At 23.5% G+C, this 15314-nt stretch overlaps 4 protein-coding genes across 4 annotated transcripts; 1 reads left to right on the top strand and 3 right to left on the bottom strand.

The window, feature by feature from the left end:
- Positions 1-370: 370 nt before the first annotated feature.
- Positions 371-2638, bottom strand: PY17X_1431800 (proline--tRNA ligase, putative; the record flags this gene model as incomplete). Its single annotated transcript, XM_724773.2, has 1 exon — positions 371-2638. One exon carries the CDS (start codon positions 2636-2638, stop codon positions 371-373), a length of 2268 nt encoding a protein of 755 aa, XP_729866.2.
- Positions 2639-4481: 1843 nt separating this feature from the next.
- Positions 4482-7715, bottom strand: PY17X_1431900 (conserved Plasmodium protein, unknown function; the record flags this gene model as incomplete). Its single annotated transcript, XM_724774.1, has 2 exons — positions 4482-4566; positions 4759-7715. The coding sequence occupies 2 exons, from the start codon at positions 7713-7715 to the stop codon at positions 4482-4484; spliced, it is 3042 nt and encodes a 1013-aa protein (XP_729867.1).
- Positions 7716-9254: 1539 nt separating this feature from the next.
- On the bottom strand, positions 9255-9858 carry PY17X_1432000 (conserved protein, unknown function; the record flags this gene model as incomplete). Its single annotated transcript, XM_724775.1, has 2 exons — positions 9255-9429; positions 9614-9858. The coding sequence occupies 2 exons, from the start codon at positions 9856-9858 to the stop codon at positions 9255-9257; spliced, it is 420 nt and encodes a 139-aa protein (XP_729868.1).
- Positions 9859-10738: 880 nt separating this feature from the next.
- On the top strand, positions 10739-15020 carry PY17X_1432100 (GPI ethanolamine phosphate transferase 3, putative; the record flags this gene model as incomplete). Its single annotated transcript, XM_022957554.1, has 4 exons — positions 10739-13365; positions 13484-14551; positions 14718-14790; positions 14910-15020. The coding sequence occupies 4 exons, from the start codon at positions 10739-10741 to the stop codon at positions 15018-15020; spliced, it is 3879 nt and encodes a 1292-aa protein (XP_022812925.1).
- Between the last annotated feature and the right edge of the window lie 294 nt (positions 15021-15314).

Here is a 15314-nt window from a genome sequence, read left to right on the forward strand (position 1 = left end):
CCCAATGTATGTTTTCTCAGCTTGAGAATTATTTTTCAAAATGAAAAAAAAATTATATTTATATAATTTTTAAAAAAAAAACATAAATTTAATATATTTACATTTTACCGCTTAAAAATTTACATGTTATGTTAATTTATATGAAAAATAAATGAAATGAAAAAAATAATAATATAAACACACATTATATTGGTTTAATGTTCCATATTGTATAATTCTAAGTGTATGCAAAATTAACATCCACATTTTTTTTAAAGATACATTTTTAATAGAAATAAAACGAAGCGAACGATGCTGGAAAAATGAAGGAAAAAAAATATATTTTGGGGAATCTTCTACCAAACCCAAACTTTGTAACATATTGTTACTCTTAGTAACTTCTTCCAAAGAGGCACCATCTTTTTGCTGGTTTTCCAGTCCAAAAGCATTTGGTATTTGGTGGCATAGGGGGCTGATCAAGGGGTATACATAAAGGTTTCATAGCCCCGCTAAGTGAGGTTTCAGTATTTGTTTGGTTCATAGATAGCCTTTGTGTTTCTTTTTTGATTTCTTCTTCGGTTGTTATATCTTCACACCATGGTGCTAACACCATTTTTTTTTTATTAAGGGCATCCATAACTTGGTCAAATGAAGTAATTTGAACAATAGAATCATCTAATTTTTTTTTAGCTTTTAAAAATAAGTTTTTATGTATATCAACTAACATTTGTTGTGTTTCTAATAATACGCTTTCTTTTTTAATATTGAATTTTTGATTATTATCTCGACGAACAAAAACACAAGAATTATTTTGTATATCTTTTGGGCCTACTTCTATTCTTATTGGTATACCTCGCAATTCCCAATGGTTAAATTTATAACCTGGAGAATATAAATCTCTATCATCAAATACACAATTAATTTGTGCATTTTTTAAGACTTTTTCTATATCTTTACAATAATTAAAAATAGCAGTTTCATCAGTATTTTTATATAAAATAGGTACAATAACAACTTTATATTTTGCAACATTTGGTGGTAAAATTAATCCTTTATTATCACTATGCATCATTATCATAACACCTATAGATCTAGTAGTACATCCCCATGAAGTTTGATGTACAAATTGTTTATTTTCTTGTTCATCTTCAAATTCAATTTTAAACATTTTTGCAAAATTTGTACCTAAATAATGTGATGTAGCTGCTTGTATAGCTCTTCCGCTTTCACTTATAAATGTTTCATTAGTTGATGTAAAATTAGCTCCACCGAATTTTTCTCCTTCACTTTTTATTCCTTTAATAACTGGTACTGCTAAGCATTCTTCATACCATCTTCTATATATATCTAATATATCAAATACCATTTTTACAGCTTCTTCTTCATTTTTATGTGCTGTATGTCCTTCTTGCCATAAAAATTCTCTTGTTCTAATAAAAGGTGTTGGTTGTTTAAATTCCCATCTAACTACTGTATTCCATTGATTTAATTTTAATGGCAAATCTCTGTGGGATCTGATCCATTTTGAAAATACAGAATACATAATGGTTTCACTAGTAGGCCTTATAGCAATTTCTTCAGGTAAATTTGTATCACCATATTTGGTGACCCAAGCAACTTCTGGACTAAAACCTTCTATATGATTTTTTTCTTTTTCTAATTTATTTTTTGTAACAAATAATGGAAAATAGGAATTTTCTACATCCAATTTCTTTATCTCGTTATTAAAAAATGTTTGGATACATTCCCATATGTAGTAAGAAGCAGGTCTTAATATATAACATCCAGAAATGTCATAATATTCTATTAATTCACTTTTTACAATTACTTGTGTATACCAATCTGAAAAATTTTGTTCTTTTTTTGAAGTTATTCCAAGGATATTACTTCCATCCTTTCCTTTATCTCGATCATTTATTTTATCATCGTTTTTCCCGTGCTTATTATTGTTATTTTCACCATGTGGTAATTTGGCTGTGTCTTTTGAACTTTCCTCATTAATATTACTATCATCTCTTTTTATATTTTGATTTTCTGTATCTTTTGAATCTGATAAATTTATAAATTCGGGTGTATGATTATGCAAATCACAATATTTAATAACATCAGTTGTTTTTACATATATACAGCTATAATTGTGCATAGGATGAATAATAACTTCATCCATATTTTTTATGTCTTCATCAAAATATAATTTGACAATATTATCTTTATCTGATTTAATAGAAAATGGAGTAAGAGATCCTGGATTTACATTTAATATATTTTTTAAATTTTCATCATCAACAAATCTTAAATTTGATGTTTTTAATTGAGTTGATACATTTTTTAAATCTAATTTTTTCCAGTTAGCTACACATAGATAAAAATAATTTTTTTTTTTATCTTTTAAAAATAAATTTTTTATTACATTTTCAGATTTTTCCAAATTTAAATCTAAAATTTCTTTAATGGAATTTACTTTCCCATGTTTTACTTCTTTGTAATTTATATTTAATTCTTTTAGTTCATCAAATAATTTTTGAGATTCTATTCGATCCGCCTCTGGGATATCAATTTCAGAATTGGTGCTGCACATTCTTTTTGAAACTATATGTATGTACTGATTTCTTGTCTTTATTTCTGTCACCTTTTTAAATGCATTCAATACAATTCGCATTAATTTTATATTCGTTTATGTTTATTTTTCAGTAGAAATATATATGCATATATATATGTTTGTATATGCTTGCAATTTACAAACTACATAGGTTGGATGTATAAACTATTCCTAGTGAAAATATCCACATAAATATGTACGAGTTGCAAAATATAAGAATAAAAAGAGTGGATGTTTTGTTTAATATACAAAAAATTATTATGAAAAATGTTATTATAAGGAAGAAATAAAATGTATTATATATTGTAAAAATCAAAATATTAAATTGTGAACAATATAAAGTTATGCATATATATACTCCTATATATTATATACATTCGAAATGGTAATGAGCCAAAAATGGATAGAAGGAAAAAAAAAAACGTAAATATATTAGAAGAGAAATAGCTACCTGCTTCAATAGAAAACTATAAATATGTTATCTATTTTTATCAATAAATATGCATAGCGTATGCATCGATATATATGTAACAAATTAAAACTAAATTACCAATTTTGTAAAAAAGAATGTTTTTTCTTTTTTTTAACGTATTAACATAATAATAAAATTTATTAAAAAATATATAAATACTATATTATTATAGAATCGTATAAAAATACTCAAAACGGCATTATTATTTTTGTTTTTTTACAATCATTTTGTTAGTATATAAAAGAAATTTATTAGGGGGGAAAAAAAAAAAAAAAAAAAAACGATGAACCACTTTGAATCGTATTTTATTGTGAACACATATTTCTCCAGATTTATTATTTTTTTCCTTAAAACGGAATTTATTTGACATGCATACCCATATATTTATTTTTTTATTATTTTTATATACATTATTTTTTCCCACACATTTATAAAAATAGGAGCATATAAATGATAATTTTCATATATTTCTACATTAGTATGAAATTATCAAAAAAAAATTAGATCCAATTGCAACTGCTATGCATGTATATAAATTATATGAATTTTGTTTGGCCTACAAAGTCACGAAAGTTTGTATTCTAACAAACTATGTAAATTTATGAATAGAAAAATGATACTAATAAGCTAGCAATAGAAAATCATTAAATTTGTTCCCAATTTTAATCCTATAATATATATAAACTTTTGTAAAATGGAGCATTAAATGCATACATAATAACACGCGCTCAAAAGTGTGCACCTTTTGTAACAATTTGCAATTGCTTTAATTATATAGAAAGCTATTTACTCATATTTTAAAAAATAAAAAATAAAAAATAATTTACTCCATTCATATATATAAAATTTTTGTAGTGTATACTTTTTTTAACGGTTTCGAAATCCGTTCTTAATACAAAAATAACATCATCAAAAAAATGCACTACAATTTTCTTAATATTCTGAGCAAATATTATAGTGTGTATAATTAATATATAATTATATTTAAAACAGTATTTAATTTTTCTTTTAATGATAAATTATTTTTAAGCGTTATTTTATAAATTCATTAAAAATGTTATAGCATATAATAAAATAATTTACAGAATGGCTTTCATTTAACCAAAAAAATAAATAAAATTAATAACATATATATTTAAGTGCAATAAAGGCACAAATTTATTTTAAATGATACACAACGATGAAATGCACACGTGTATGCATAGGATAAGCATATTCACGTCGAAAGAGTAAATACCGTTTTATGGACAATTTTTATAAAATAAATAAACATTGGATATTAAAAAAAAATTAATATAATCCAATAGTTATATATATTTATGTGAGGAAACATAAAACATGATTAAACAGGGGAAATCAATAAATAACGAAAAAATATATTAGCATATATTGACATAAAAAACTTTAGGCCATTTCTAGCTATAAAAATAGCTACTCCCCTGAAACCCATTCAGCGAAAGCTTTTAGCCGTTTGTTGTCTACCAAATAATCGTCATTTCCTCGGTTATTAATCCATCTGCAAAAAAAAAAAATTCAAAATAATATAACATGGTATAATATAAAGAGATGAAAAATTACCACGTATATGTATACATGTATTTTCTCATAATAATCATGAATATATGTTTTAATTCGTAAAAATATAAATATGTTCACACAATTCATCATTTGTTTCTTTTTGTTTTTTGTGTTTCAAATTAATTATTACTTATTAAAGTGGTTAAACTCAAAAATATCTGAATGGTATATATACTCAAAAGTGTTACAAAGTCGGCTAGGGCCATGTATGTTATTTTTGACATTATTATCTAAATATGTTTTCTTTGAAAACTCGAGAATTAAATCATAAATAGTTTCATAATATATTGGTTCATCTATTAAAAATGACGAAAAAAGTAAATCTAATTTAGTATCGTCAAATTTATCAATCCATGTATCTTTTTCAAATTCTAGATTATTTATAAATTGCCAAAAAATTGGAAAAAATGATATGATTACATCTAAATCTGTATAATTCTGTGAAAGACGAAAACTTTTCATTTCTAATATTTTATGATTCATAAATTGTGGCTTTTCAAAAGCTTCTTTACATAATAATGATATTTCATTATCAAAAGTAGCTTTTTCACTTTCTATCGATGTTTCATTTGAATTATCATATTCAATTCCAAAATTATTATTATCATGTGTTTCAGATTCGTTATCATTTTCATCGCTACAATATAGTGCATCATATTCCTTATCTCCAGAATAATCTGAGCTACTTTCAATTTCTTCGTCTGAGTCATATTCTAACGAACTCAATGTTTTTAACTTTTTATCATCTTCAGAATTATGAGTATAGAAAAAAAACGATCTTAATTTTTCATCAGAATATTTTGTTTTAACTATGTAGTTTTCTATATTGAACTCCTCTTCCTCGCCCTTCTTTGCCTCCTCGACATCAATCGTCACCTCCTCAACCCTCTCCTTTTCACTGTCAACCTTGCTTCCTTCAACGTGTTCCTTCACATTTACTGTTATCATCTCTTCTTTGCCCTCATCTTTAACCTCATCTTTTATTTCTTCTTTAACCTCATCTTTTATTTCTTCCTTTATTTCTTCTTTAACCTCATCTTTTATCTCTTCTTTACCCTCATCTTTTATCTCTTCTTTGCCCTCATCTTTTATCTCTTCTTTGCCCTCTTCCTTTATCTCTTCTTTACCCTCATCTTGTATTTCTTCTTTACCCTCATCTTTTATCTCTTCTTTACCCTCATCTTGTATTTCTTCTTTACCCTCATCTTTTATCTCATCTTTTATCTCTTCTTTACCCTCATATTTTATTTCTTCCTTTATCTCTTCCTTTATTTCTTCTTTAACCTCATCTTTTATCTCTTCTTTAACCTCTTCCTTTATCTCTTCTTTGCCCTCTTCCTTTATCTCTTCTTTGCCCTCTTCCTTTATATCTTCTTTACCCTCATCTTGTATTTCTTCCTTTATCTCTTCCTTTATTTCTTCTTTAACCTCATCTTTTATCTCTTCTTTAACCTCTTCCTTTATCTCTTCCTTTATCTCTTCTTTAACCTCTTCCTTTATCTCTTCTTTAACCTCTTCCTTTATCTCTTCTTTAACCTCATCTTTTATCTCTTCCTTTATCTCTTCCTTTATATCTTCCTTAGTTTCTTTCCCTTTCGCGTCCTCGAGCTCATGGCTGCTTGCTTCAGCAAGTTTTCCTTTAGCCATTTCATATTTGTAATTGCTAAGTCTGGTATATTTTTTAATCCTTAGTCCCTCCGGTATATTCATATTTTTTCCAATAATACAACCCTCATCAATAAACACATTTTTATTAATGATTACATTTTCACTAACAAAAGAATTTAATATAACTACGTTACTTTTTATAGTAGTATTTTTTCCGATAATACTATTTACAATTGTAACATTTTTATGAATTTTACAATTTTTACATATGGTCGAATTTTCAATAGTTGTATCATTCATGATTTCTGAAAAATTTTCAATAGAACTTGATTTGAAGATTTTACAATCATCACTAAATAATGAATTTTTGGACCTATAAAATCCTGGCTCGGTATAAATTAATTGAGGCATATCAGGTAAAAGATGATGTGCTTTAGATAAAAATGGATGAATATTTTTTTCTATTAATGTTTTATAAAAATTGTAATAAATTCGAAAATCAAATAAAGTAACAATCATTTGATTGCATTCTGTATAATTATGATCATCATTTAATTCATGTACATATATTTCTTCAATTTTTATTTCTTGTTTTAATATATTATAAATTAAATCTTTACGAATACATTGATAATCAAAATTATCTTCAAATAGTTTTAAAACATCAGGGGTTATAATATATATATTTGGTATGAGCACATCACAAGATATAATAATAGAACTAGCTGAAGAACTAAGGGTAGAAAAAATCGAGCGTTCTCCTACAGCTGTTTCTTTTTTATTGTTTACTTGAGTAAATGGTTTATTTTCTTTTTTCTTTGATTTTACATTTTTGCTATTATTATTTACTTGATCAAATATCTCATTGGTTATGCTTATATAATTTTTATTTTTTATATATTCAAATAACAACAGTTTAAGTGTAAAATTGTCATAAGCAATTACAAATTCTTCATCCTGATTTTTCATATTATCATTTGTGTCATGAGTTAGTAAAAGCGTCATAATTTGATTTTTACATTTTTCTTTATTTATAAAATGAGCTTTAATTATTTCTTTTATATTTGATATAGGTATAGTATCAGAAAGTAATAATAATATATCATCATATACGTCTTTACATTTTTTAAAATCTCTTAAAACATCTCCTAAGCTTTTTGTCTTTTTGTTCATTTTAATTATTTCTATATCTAAATCATTGTATTTTCTTTTACTTTTCTGAAATTTCTCAACATAACTTTGTAATTCCTTTTCATGATGTGTTACAACAATATATATTTTTTTTATATCATTATATTTAAAAAAATGTAATTGATAATCTATTACATATAACCCATTTAATGGTAAAAAAAATCTCAAACTTTCACTAGTTAGGGGCTCGTAAACTTCATCAAAATTATTTTCCACGAGTAATCCCACTACGTTTTTTTTCTCCTCCTCCTCTCCATAGCATACATTGAAAGTTATTTCTTTTTTCATTTTTTCATTTAATTAAATTGTATATGAAGAAGGAAAGAATATATACATATAATATATATTACTCACCTTCACTTGTATTACCCCCTTTCTCACTATGCCGTTTATTATTATATTTGCCCCTTTTTAAAGAAACGTGATAATAATTCCTAGATATTTCGTTTTTTCGTATTTTTTATTTTTTACTTTTTATTTTTTTGCTTATTTTATTATATTATTATCATTATTATTTTTTTATTTTTTCTATAAATATTTTTTATCATTTGAAACAGCTTCATTTCATATATTAATATACAAAATATTTCTTTTTTGACTATATTATTGACATAAGGGGATAATATATTTCTTAAAGATACATTTTTTTTTTAATTATTAAAAATATAGAATAAAGAAAATAATGATGTTCGACAAATAAAAAACAGAATAAATGCAAATAAAATGAACAAAATTGAAAAATTTCAAGGGACACACCGCAAATTTATATAAAGCCATATCGTGTATACATATATATATTTTTACAATATATAAATATGTACGTAATATTTATGTATACCTATAGAAATTATATTTGTTCGTGGTAATATTTACCTGTGACACGAACACAAGTGAGAAACGTTACTTTTTTTTTTTTGAAAAATAAATCATATATATAATAATTGCAATAGATCTAAAAAATGGAACAATTTATTTTGTAACATGAAAAATATTATAGAAAAAAAATATATATTTCAATGAATTGAAAAATCATTAAATTGTATAAAAAATGCACTATATATATAATGACATAAATTCTTTTAATTTGTATTTACATATTCAAGTTATTAATATCTATATATTATCATCCTTAATAGTTTTCATAAATATTTAAAAATATATATATAATATGTATTTATATGATACATACAAATATTAGCGTTTTTTTTATTTAATATTTTTTCCAAAAGGTGCAACAGCTTATATATACGATTTCACAAAAAGGCATATTACTATCCTCTGAACCTATCACCATATAAAAAATACGTTTATAACTATAAACATATAATTTACATATATATGTTATTATATATATTATTGAAAAAATACATTTTAAAAGAATATTAAAGTTTTTATGTATGAGAAAAAACATTTGACACACTACGAAAAACTTTTAATTATAAAGAATATTATCAATTCTATAAATAAAACAAATTAATAAATTAATTGGACATAATAATAATGAAAGGTTAAAAGGCAAAAACTATTTTTTATCCTCTTTAACTCGTATAATTGAAAAATATTAAATATAATTTACTTATCTTTTACGGAAGGAATAAAGAAATGAAAAATATCAAAAAATTATATTATAATAATATATACATATTCACATTCTATGGAGAAAAAAAGAGAAATCAAATGATATATAACATCTTAGCAGATAAACATACATGATTCATCTCTTTCTATTATGATTAAAAAAGTATAGCCATATGTAGATTAATAAATTTATATGACCTATTAAATATAAACACATATATATGATCAAAAAGAAAATCAATTAACTTTTTATTTTTTAATATTTTGAAACCATGATGGTTCTTTTATCCATCCTGGTTTGTTTATAATATGAGGGATGCTTTTCATTGCTGGTGTATCGTTCTTTATGTATTTATATAAATCGTCTCTACATACTTCTAATTCATTTTGTAATTTTTGGCATATATCTACTTGTTCCATTTCCCTAAAAATGTATCAAAAAAAAGAAAAGCATTAATATTATATTCATACTATTTGTGGGTAATATATGGATAGTTTTTATTTTCATGAAAAGGTATGCATATAAATAGGACGCGCTTAAATAAATGAAATATGTATTTATATATGAGTATATGCAAACATTTGGTTATGGAATATTTTTTTCGTACTCATTCATGTAGGCACATTCATAACGGTATTGCTTTGCGACATTATAGCATTTCCAATCATCGTTTTCACTATTTGAATCAATTATTTTATCAGTGTAATAATAAACAGCTTTTTTATTTGCCATATGTCTTCTAGTTGTTATACCAACAAGTAAAACAATGTTGAAAAAAAAACATCCATAAACTAGTTTTGCGGTTTTTCCTAATTCATTCCACCCCTTTTTTATTTCTCGAAACTTAAACATTTTTCTATTTATTTATACTTAGATTAGTTTTTACTTATTATGTTTTGAAGGAAACTTCCTTTTTCCGTTTTAATAACCATTAGGTGTATATTTTACAGTGTATTGTGTAAAATCTATTAATTTTGTGCAGCTTATTCTAGGCCCACATTTTTTTATCATCGTTTACAAAGAACAATAATCTTATTTTTTTCTATCTCTCTTCAAAGTTTTTATTTCACTATTTTTTCCTATTATATTTATTCGCGAACTTTTGTGAACTGCTTATTTATTTATTTATTAAATTTACTGACTTATCTATTTTATTTTTATGTTTACAAAAAATGTATATGCGTAAATAAGCACATGAACATATCCTAACTATCATATACAATCATCTATTTTTATTATTTTAAAAATACAATTATAAAAGCAATTTGGTTTTCAGTATAGAGCATCACTAATCAAGCACAATACACAAAAATTGTAAAATATTAAAATTATTATAACATGCACATATATATAAATATATTTTATAGTATTATATGCATATATTTTATGAAAGAATTAAAAAAATGAGCTTTTTATTTTTATGTGCATAAAGAAAAAAATATCTTTATGACTAGCATAGTTCATTCCCTTTATAATGTTTGCATTACATTCAAATTAAATCATTTTTTTTGTTTATTTGGAAATTTTAACACATTCAAAGCTGCATACTCGTTATATGCAAATGTATGGATATACACATTATTGTTCATAATTGTTTTTTTCACATAAGTATGTAATATCGTCACTCACACACATAATTTATGACAAAATATAAAAGAAATAAAATTTAAACAGAATAATTAAGCGATGTTAGAAACAATATTGATTATTATAAAATAAAATAAAATACAAAATGAAAGAAGGGGGGAAATTTACATTATTTGGTAATGTTTTAACAAATCACGTGATAATCTTTTCCTCGATCTTATTAATAAATGTCTTGATTTTATTTTCATATATTAATGGGTTTTTATTTTCAAAAGCGGGAATTTTAAATAAATCAGAAAGTTTGGATGTATTCAGCAAAAATGTATTTGGAAATGAATATGTAGAATATTTGAAAACGAATAAAAATGTCTATTCAATCATTAATCCACCTTATGATAAAATTGTTATCCTTTTAATTGATTCACTAAGATTTGATTTTACACTTTATGATCCAAATTATGATAAAGAATGGGAATCGAATATGATGGTCAAAAATGGGGGTGGGAAAAAGGTAGGAAATGGAAACAAAAATATAAATACCCTCATTGAACAAAAAAAAATTAAATTATATTTAAACAATATGATAAATTTACATAACATTTTAAAAAAAAAAAAAAATAATACTCGATTATTTCGATTTGAAGCAGACCCACCAACCCTTACAACAGCCCGACTAAAATCAATGCTAGTAGGAAGTATATCAAATTACATGGATGTCAATGAAAATTTCAATCCTAATGATAATATACAAGATAATTTTATTGATCAATTATATATTAATAAAAAACATGTTACAGCTATTGGTGATGATACGATTACAAAATTAACAAAAAAAGTAACAAAAAAATTAGTATATGAAAGCTTTAATATATTTGATTTTTATTCATTAGATATTAAATCCAAAGATCATTTTTATCAAGAATATTCTCAAAATGATTGGGACCTTATTTATTTACATTTATTAGCAGTTGATCATATAGGCCATGTAGAAGGGACAAATTCAGAAAATATGAAAAATTCTTTAATAAATTTTGATCTATTTATAAAAGATATAATTAATAAAATCAATGAATCTCAAAAAAATAATAAAAATATATTATTTATAGCGTTTGGTGATCATGGACAATTGGATTCAGGAAACCATGGTGGAATTGACATAGACGAAACAAACAGTTCTCTGTTTGCTTATTCACCATTAAGTTTAATAAATCTTGATAAAAATATAAATTCTCGAAATTTTGTTTTATTTGACTATGGAAATGATGGTGATACAAAGAGAATGTCTAAAGATCGACCTTCTGATGATTTATTTAATTATCATGATTTTATTACAAAATATAAAAATTCAAAAGATGATAAAAATGATATAATAGGTTATAGAAAATATCATTCCTCTTTAAACAGTTTAAATCATGAAAGGAAATATTTTTATAATGTTAAATATACAAAACAAGTAAATTTAATAAGTACTTTATCACTTTTAATTGGCTCTACCTTACCATTTTGCAACATTGGGAATATTATTCTTGATCTTATTCCGAATGCATATGAAATTGATAGTGATACTAATATACCATATCAAAAAGAGAAGAAACTAAACACTGAAAAAAAAAATGCCCACCCTAACAAAGATATAAAAGAAAATACTAAAAACAATGTAGAGAATAGTAATAATCAATTTGAACACTCAAGTCAAAGTAAAGAAATGAATAAATTTTCACATACATACTATGATTTGTTAAATCTGCATTATATTAGTGAACTGAGTTATGCTAACATGTGGCAAGTAAACAGATATTTAAATGAATATGAAAAAATGTATGGAATTATAAAAAATGATGACTATTATCTTATTAAAAATGTGTGGGAAAATATAGAAAATGAGAAATCTGCTTTTTTCATTCCTCATAAGGAATTTATAGACAACCAAGAAATATTAATAAAGGAAAAAGAAAAATATATAGAATATATAAATAAAATTAGAGAAGCAATGGATCTTAGTCAAAGATATTTTTATTATATTTTTTCTTTAAAAAATTACTATTTTTTATTTTTATGTCTATTTGCAAATATATATTTTTTTATAATTTTTAGCATATATTATTTCTTTTCCAAATTAAATTATTATAATAAATCAATCGGTAGTAGAAGATTTGTTCTTTCTATAATTCTTGCATTCTCTATTTTATTTCTTCTAAATCTTTACAAACAAAAATTATATATTATGGTACTCTCATTTTTATTTCTGTTGTTTGTTGGATATATACTTTTTTTCAAAAAATCCAAGGATCAAAATATATTTTCAATTTTTACACATGCAAAAATGCTAATCGTATTTAATAGCTTAATATCGAGTAAATTGAATGAAGTAGAAATAATACAAGAAAATGAAAACCCTGATTCGATTTCAGCAAAACCTGATACGCCATTCTTCGAAACTAAACCACAAAACAATATTCAAAAACAAGCAAACTTCAATAAATTTGAAAATAATTCAAATAAAAATATAAACTTAATTCATAGATTCATCATATTTTCAAAAAAACTAATTAATGAAATGATAAATACAAGTTATTTTTTCTTACACAAAATAAAATTTATACAAATTTTAAGAAGCAACTTTTTTTTTGTATTTTCTGTTATCTGGAGTTTTTGTGAAATATCTTTTAATTATGTAGAAAAAGAAAGATATTTTATTCATATCCTTATAATGTTTTACGTATTTTTTTCTTTAATATTCCAAAATTATAGAATATCCACTTATCTCTTCAGGTAATTGCAACATCATATATCTTCACATATCTTATGCAATATTGTGTGCAAACTTTTCATTTACATTTTTACATATACCCATGTAAGAATAAAAATAAAATATATATTTTTTCGTTAGGAGCATACCGTTGCTAGCTATTTTGTTAGTTAACTTTATGGCTAGTTTCCGATCAGAATATTTCAAACATGACATGGAAAAATTTTTTATAAACAGATCTGCGTTAAATATAATTTTACCAACAACTTTTTATATACTAAGTATGTTATTATTAAGGAGAAGGAGCAATAAAATGTTGAAAAAAAAAATAAAATTGATTACAATAATAATATGGACATTGCAATATTTTTTCGTTATTATTTACTTGATTAAAATAAATAAAATAGCAAAATTTTGGACACCTTTAATTATGTACATGTTAACATTTTCGTTTATATCATTTATTATATTACGAAAAAGTGATATTTTGGAGAAAACACAAAATAAAAATATTGGAAATTTTATAAAAAAAATGAACGAGTTGGGTGTAACACTTTTTATCACACTTTGTTCATTACTACAATTATCTCTTATTATATATAGTAATACAAATTTAAGTATACTTATATTTTTTTATACAACATTGATATTCTTTTATTTTTACTTTATAAATACTGTGGATTTAAAACAAAAGGAGGATATAAATAATATTAAAATAAGTTGGATTATGGAAAATACTAATGTAGACAGACAATTTAATAAGCATGTAAATACACAAATTAAAGAAAAAATATATTTAAATCTTCAGAAAGAAAAAAATATTTTATTAAATAAATCCAGTATAATAGATCAAACAGATATTATACAAATACAAATTGCTAAGTTAATTCCAAGTATTTCATTTTTTTTAATTAATGAAACAAGTTTTTACTTATTATCATCACTAATCTTAAAATATAGTTTTTTTTTAACCGGTCATAGATTTATGTTAAATAATTTACCGCTAACTTCAGGTTATATTGGCTTTGGAAGATATTGTTGGCCTTTTAGTCAAATTTATATTTTTTTACATGTATTTTTTCCAATGATCTTTTCTTTTATTTTTCTTATTTATATATTCAATTTGAGAAAAATAAAAGCTTTAGAATTCTTTGAAGAACCAGATTTTTACAACTTTTACTTATACCCATTAATTAATTTTTTGTTCAAGTAAGAGACAAAGAAAAAAAATGAAAATCCTCAGATATGCAATTGAACGAATTTTATGCATGTTAATTGACTGAACTTGTGTTTATCCAAATATTTTTATCACATTTATTATTTTAGAATATTTATCATGTTTTTCCTTATATTTATTTATTTTTTTTTTTTTCAGAAATATTTTTCTTTTTTGTATCAAATGCAATGTTTCCATGTGGACTTCCTTCGTTCTCGAAATGCATATCACGGTACTGTATATATACAAAAATACATGGATTCAAAAAATGACGTGAAATAATGGATTATTAGAACAACATCATTTTTATCTTTTAATTAATTTTATATACTTTTTTTCTTCTTCTTTCAGATAAACGATTACTTTCTTCCAAATTATTTTTACCTATCCTCTATAGTTATTGTTTATATAACTTTATCAATACTAATTCTATCCATAATTAGACGAATTCTTTTAAGATAACTTATTTTTCGTTAGAGGGATAAAATATTTGTCTCGTGATATGTTCTTCATTAAGAGGCTTCCATTTTCTATCCTTTGGATGTGTAAAAAAAAAAAAAGAAAATGCTATATTCTTAGTATGAAATATTCAAAAATATTATAAATGAATATTAAAATAGAAAAAATAATACATATATGAAAAATAGGGTTATATATGCGATGTACATTATCTTGCCTATTTTTTTCTTTTTTTTTGTGTAATATAATTTTTTATTACTATTTTTTTGTTTTATTTATTGATCAATTACAAATAAT

Source organism: Plasmodium yoelii, assembly GCF_900002385.2.
Source record: "Plasmodium yoelii strain 17X genome assembly, chromosome: 14".
Classification (NCBI taxonomy): domain Eukaryota; phylum Apicomplexa; class Aconoidasida; order Haemosporida; family Plasmodiidae; genus Plasmodium; species Plasmodium yoelii.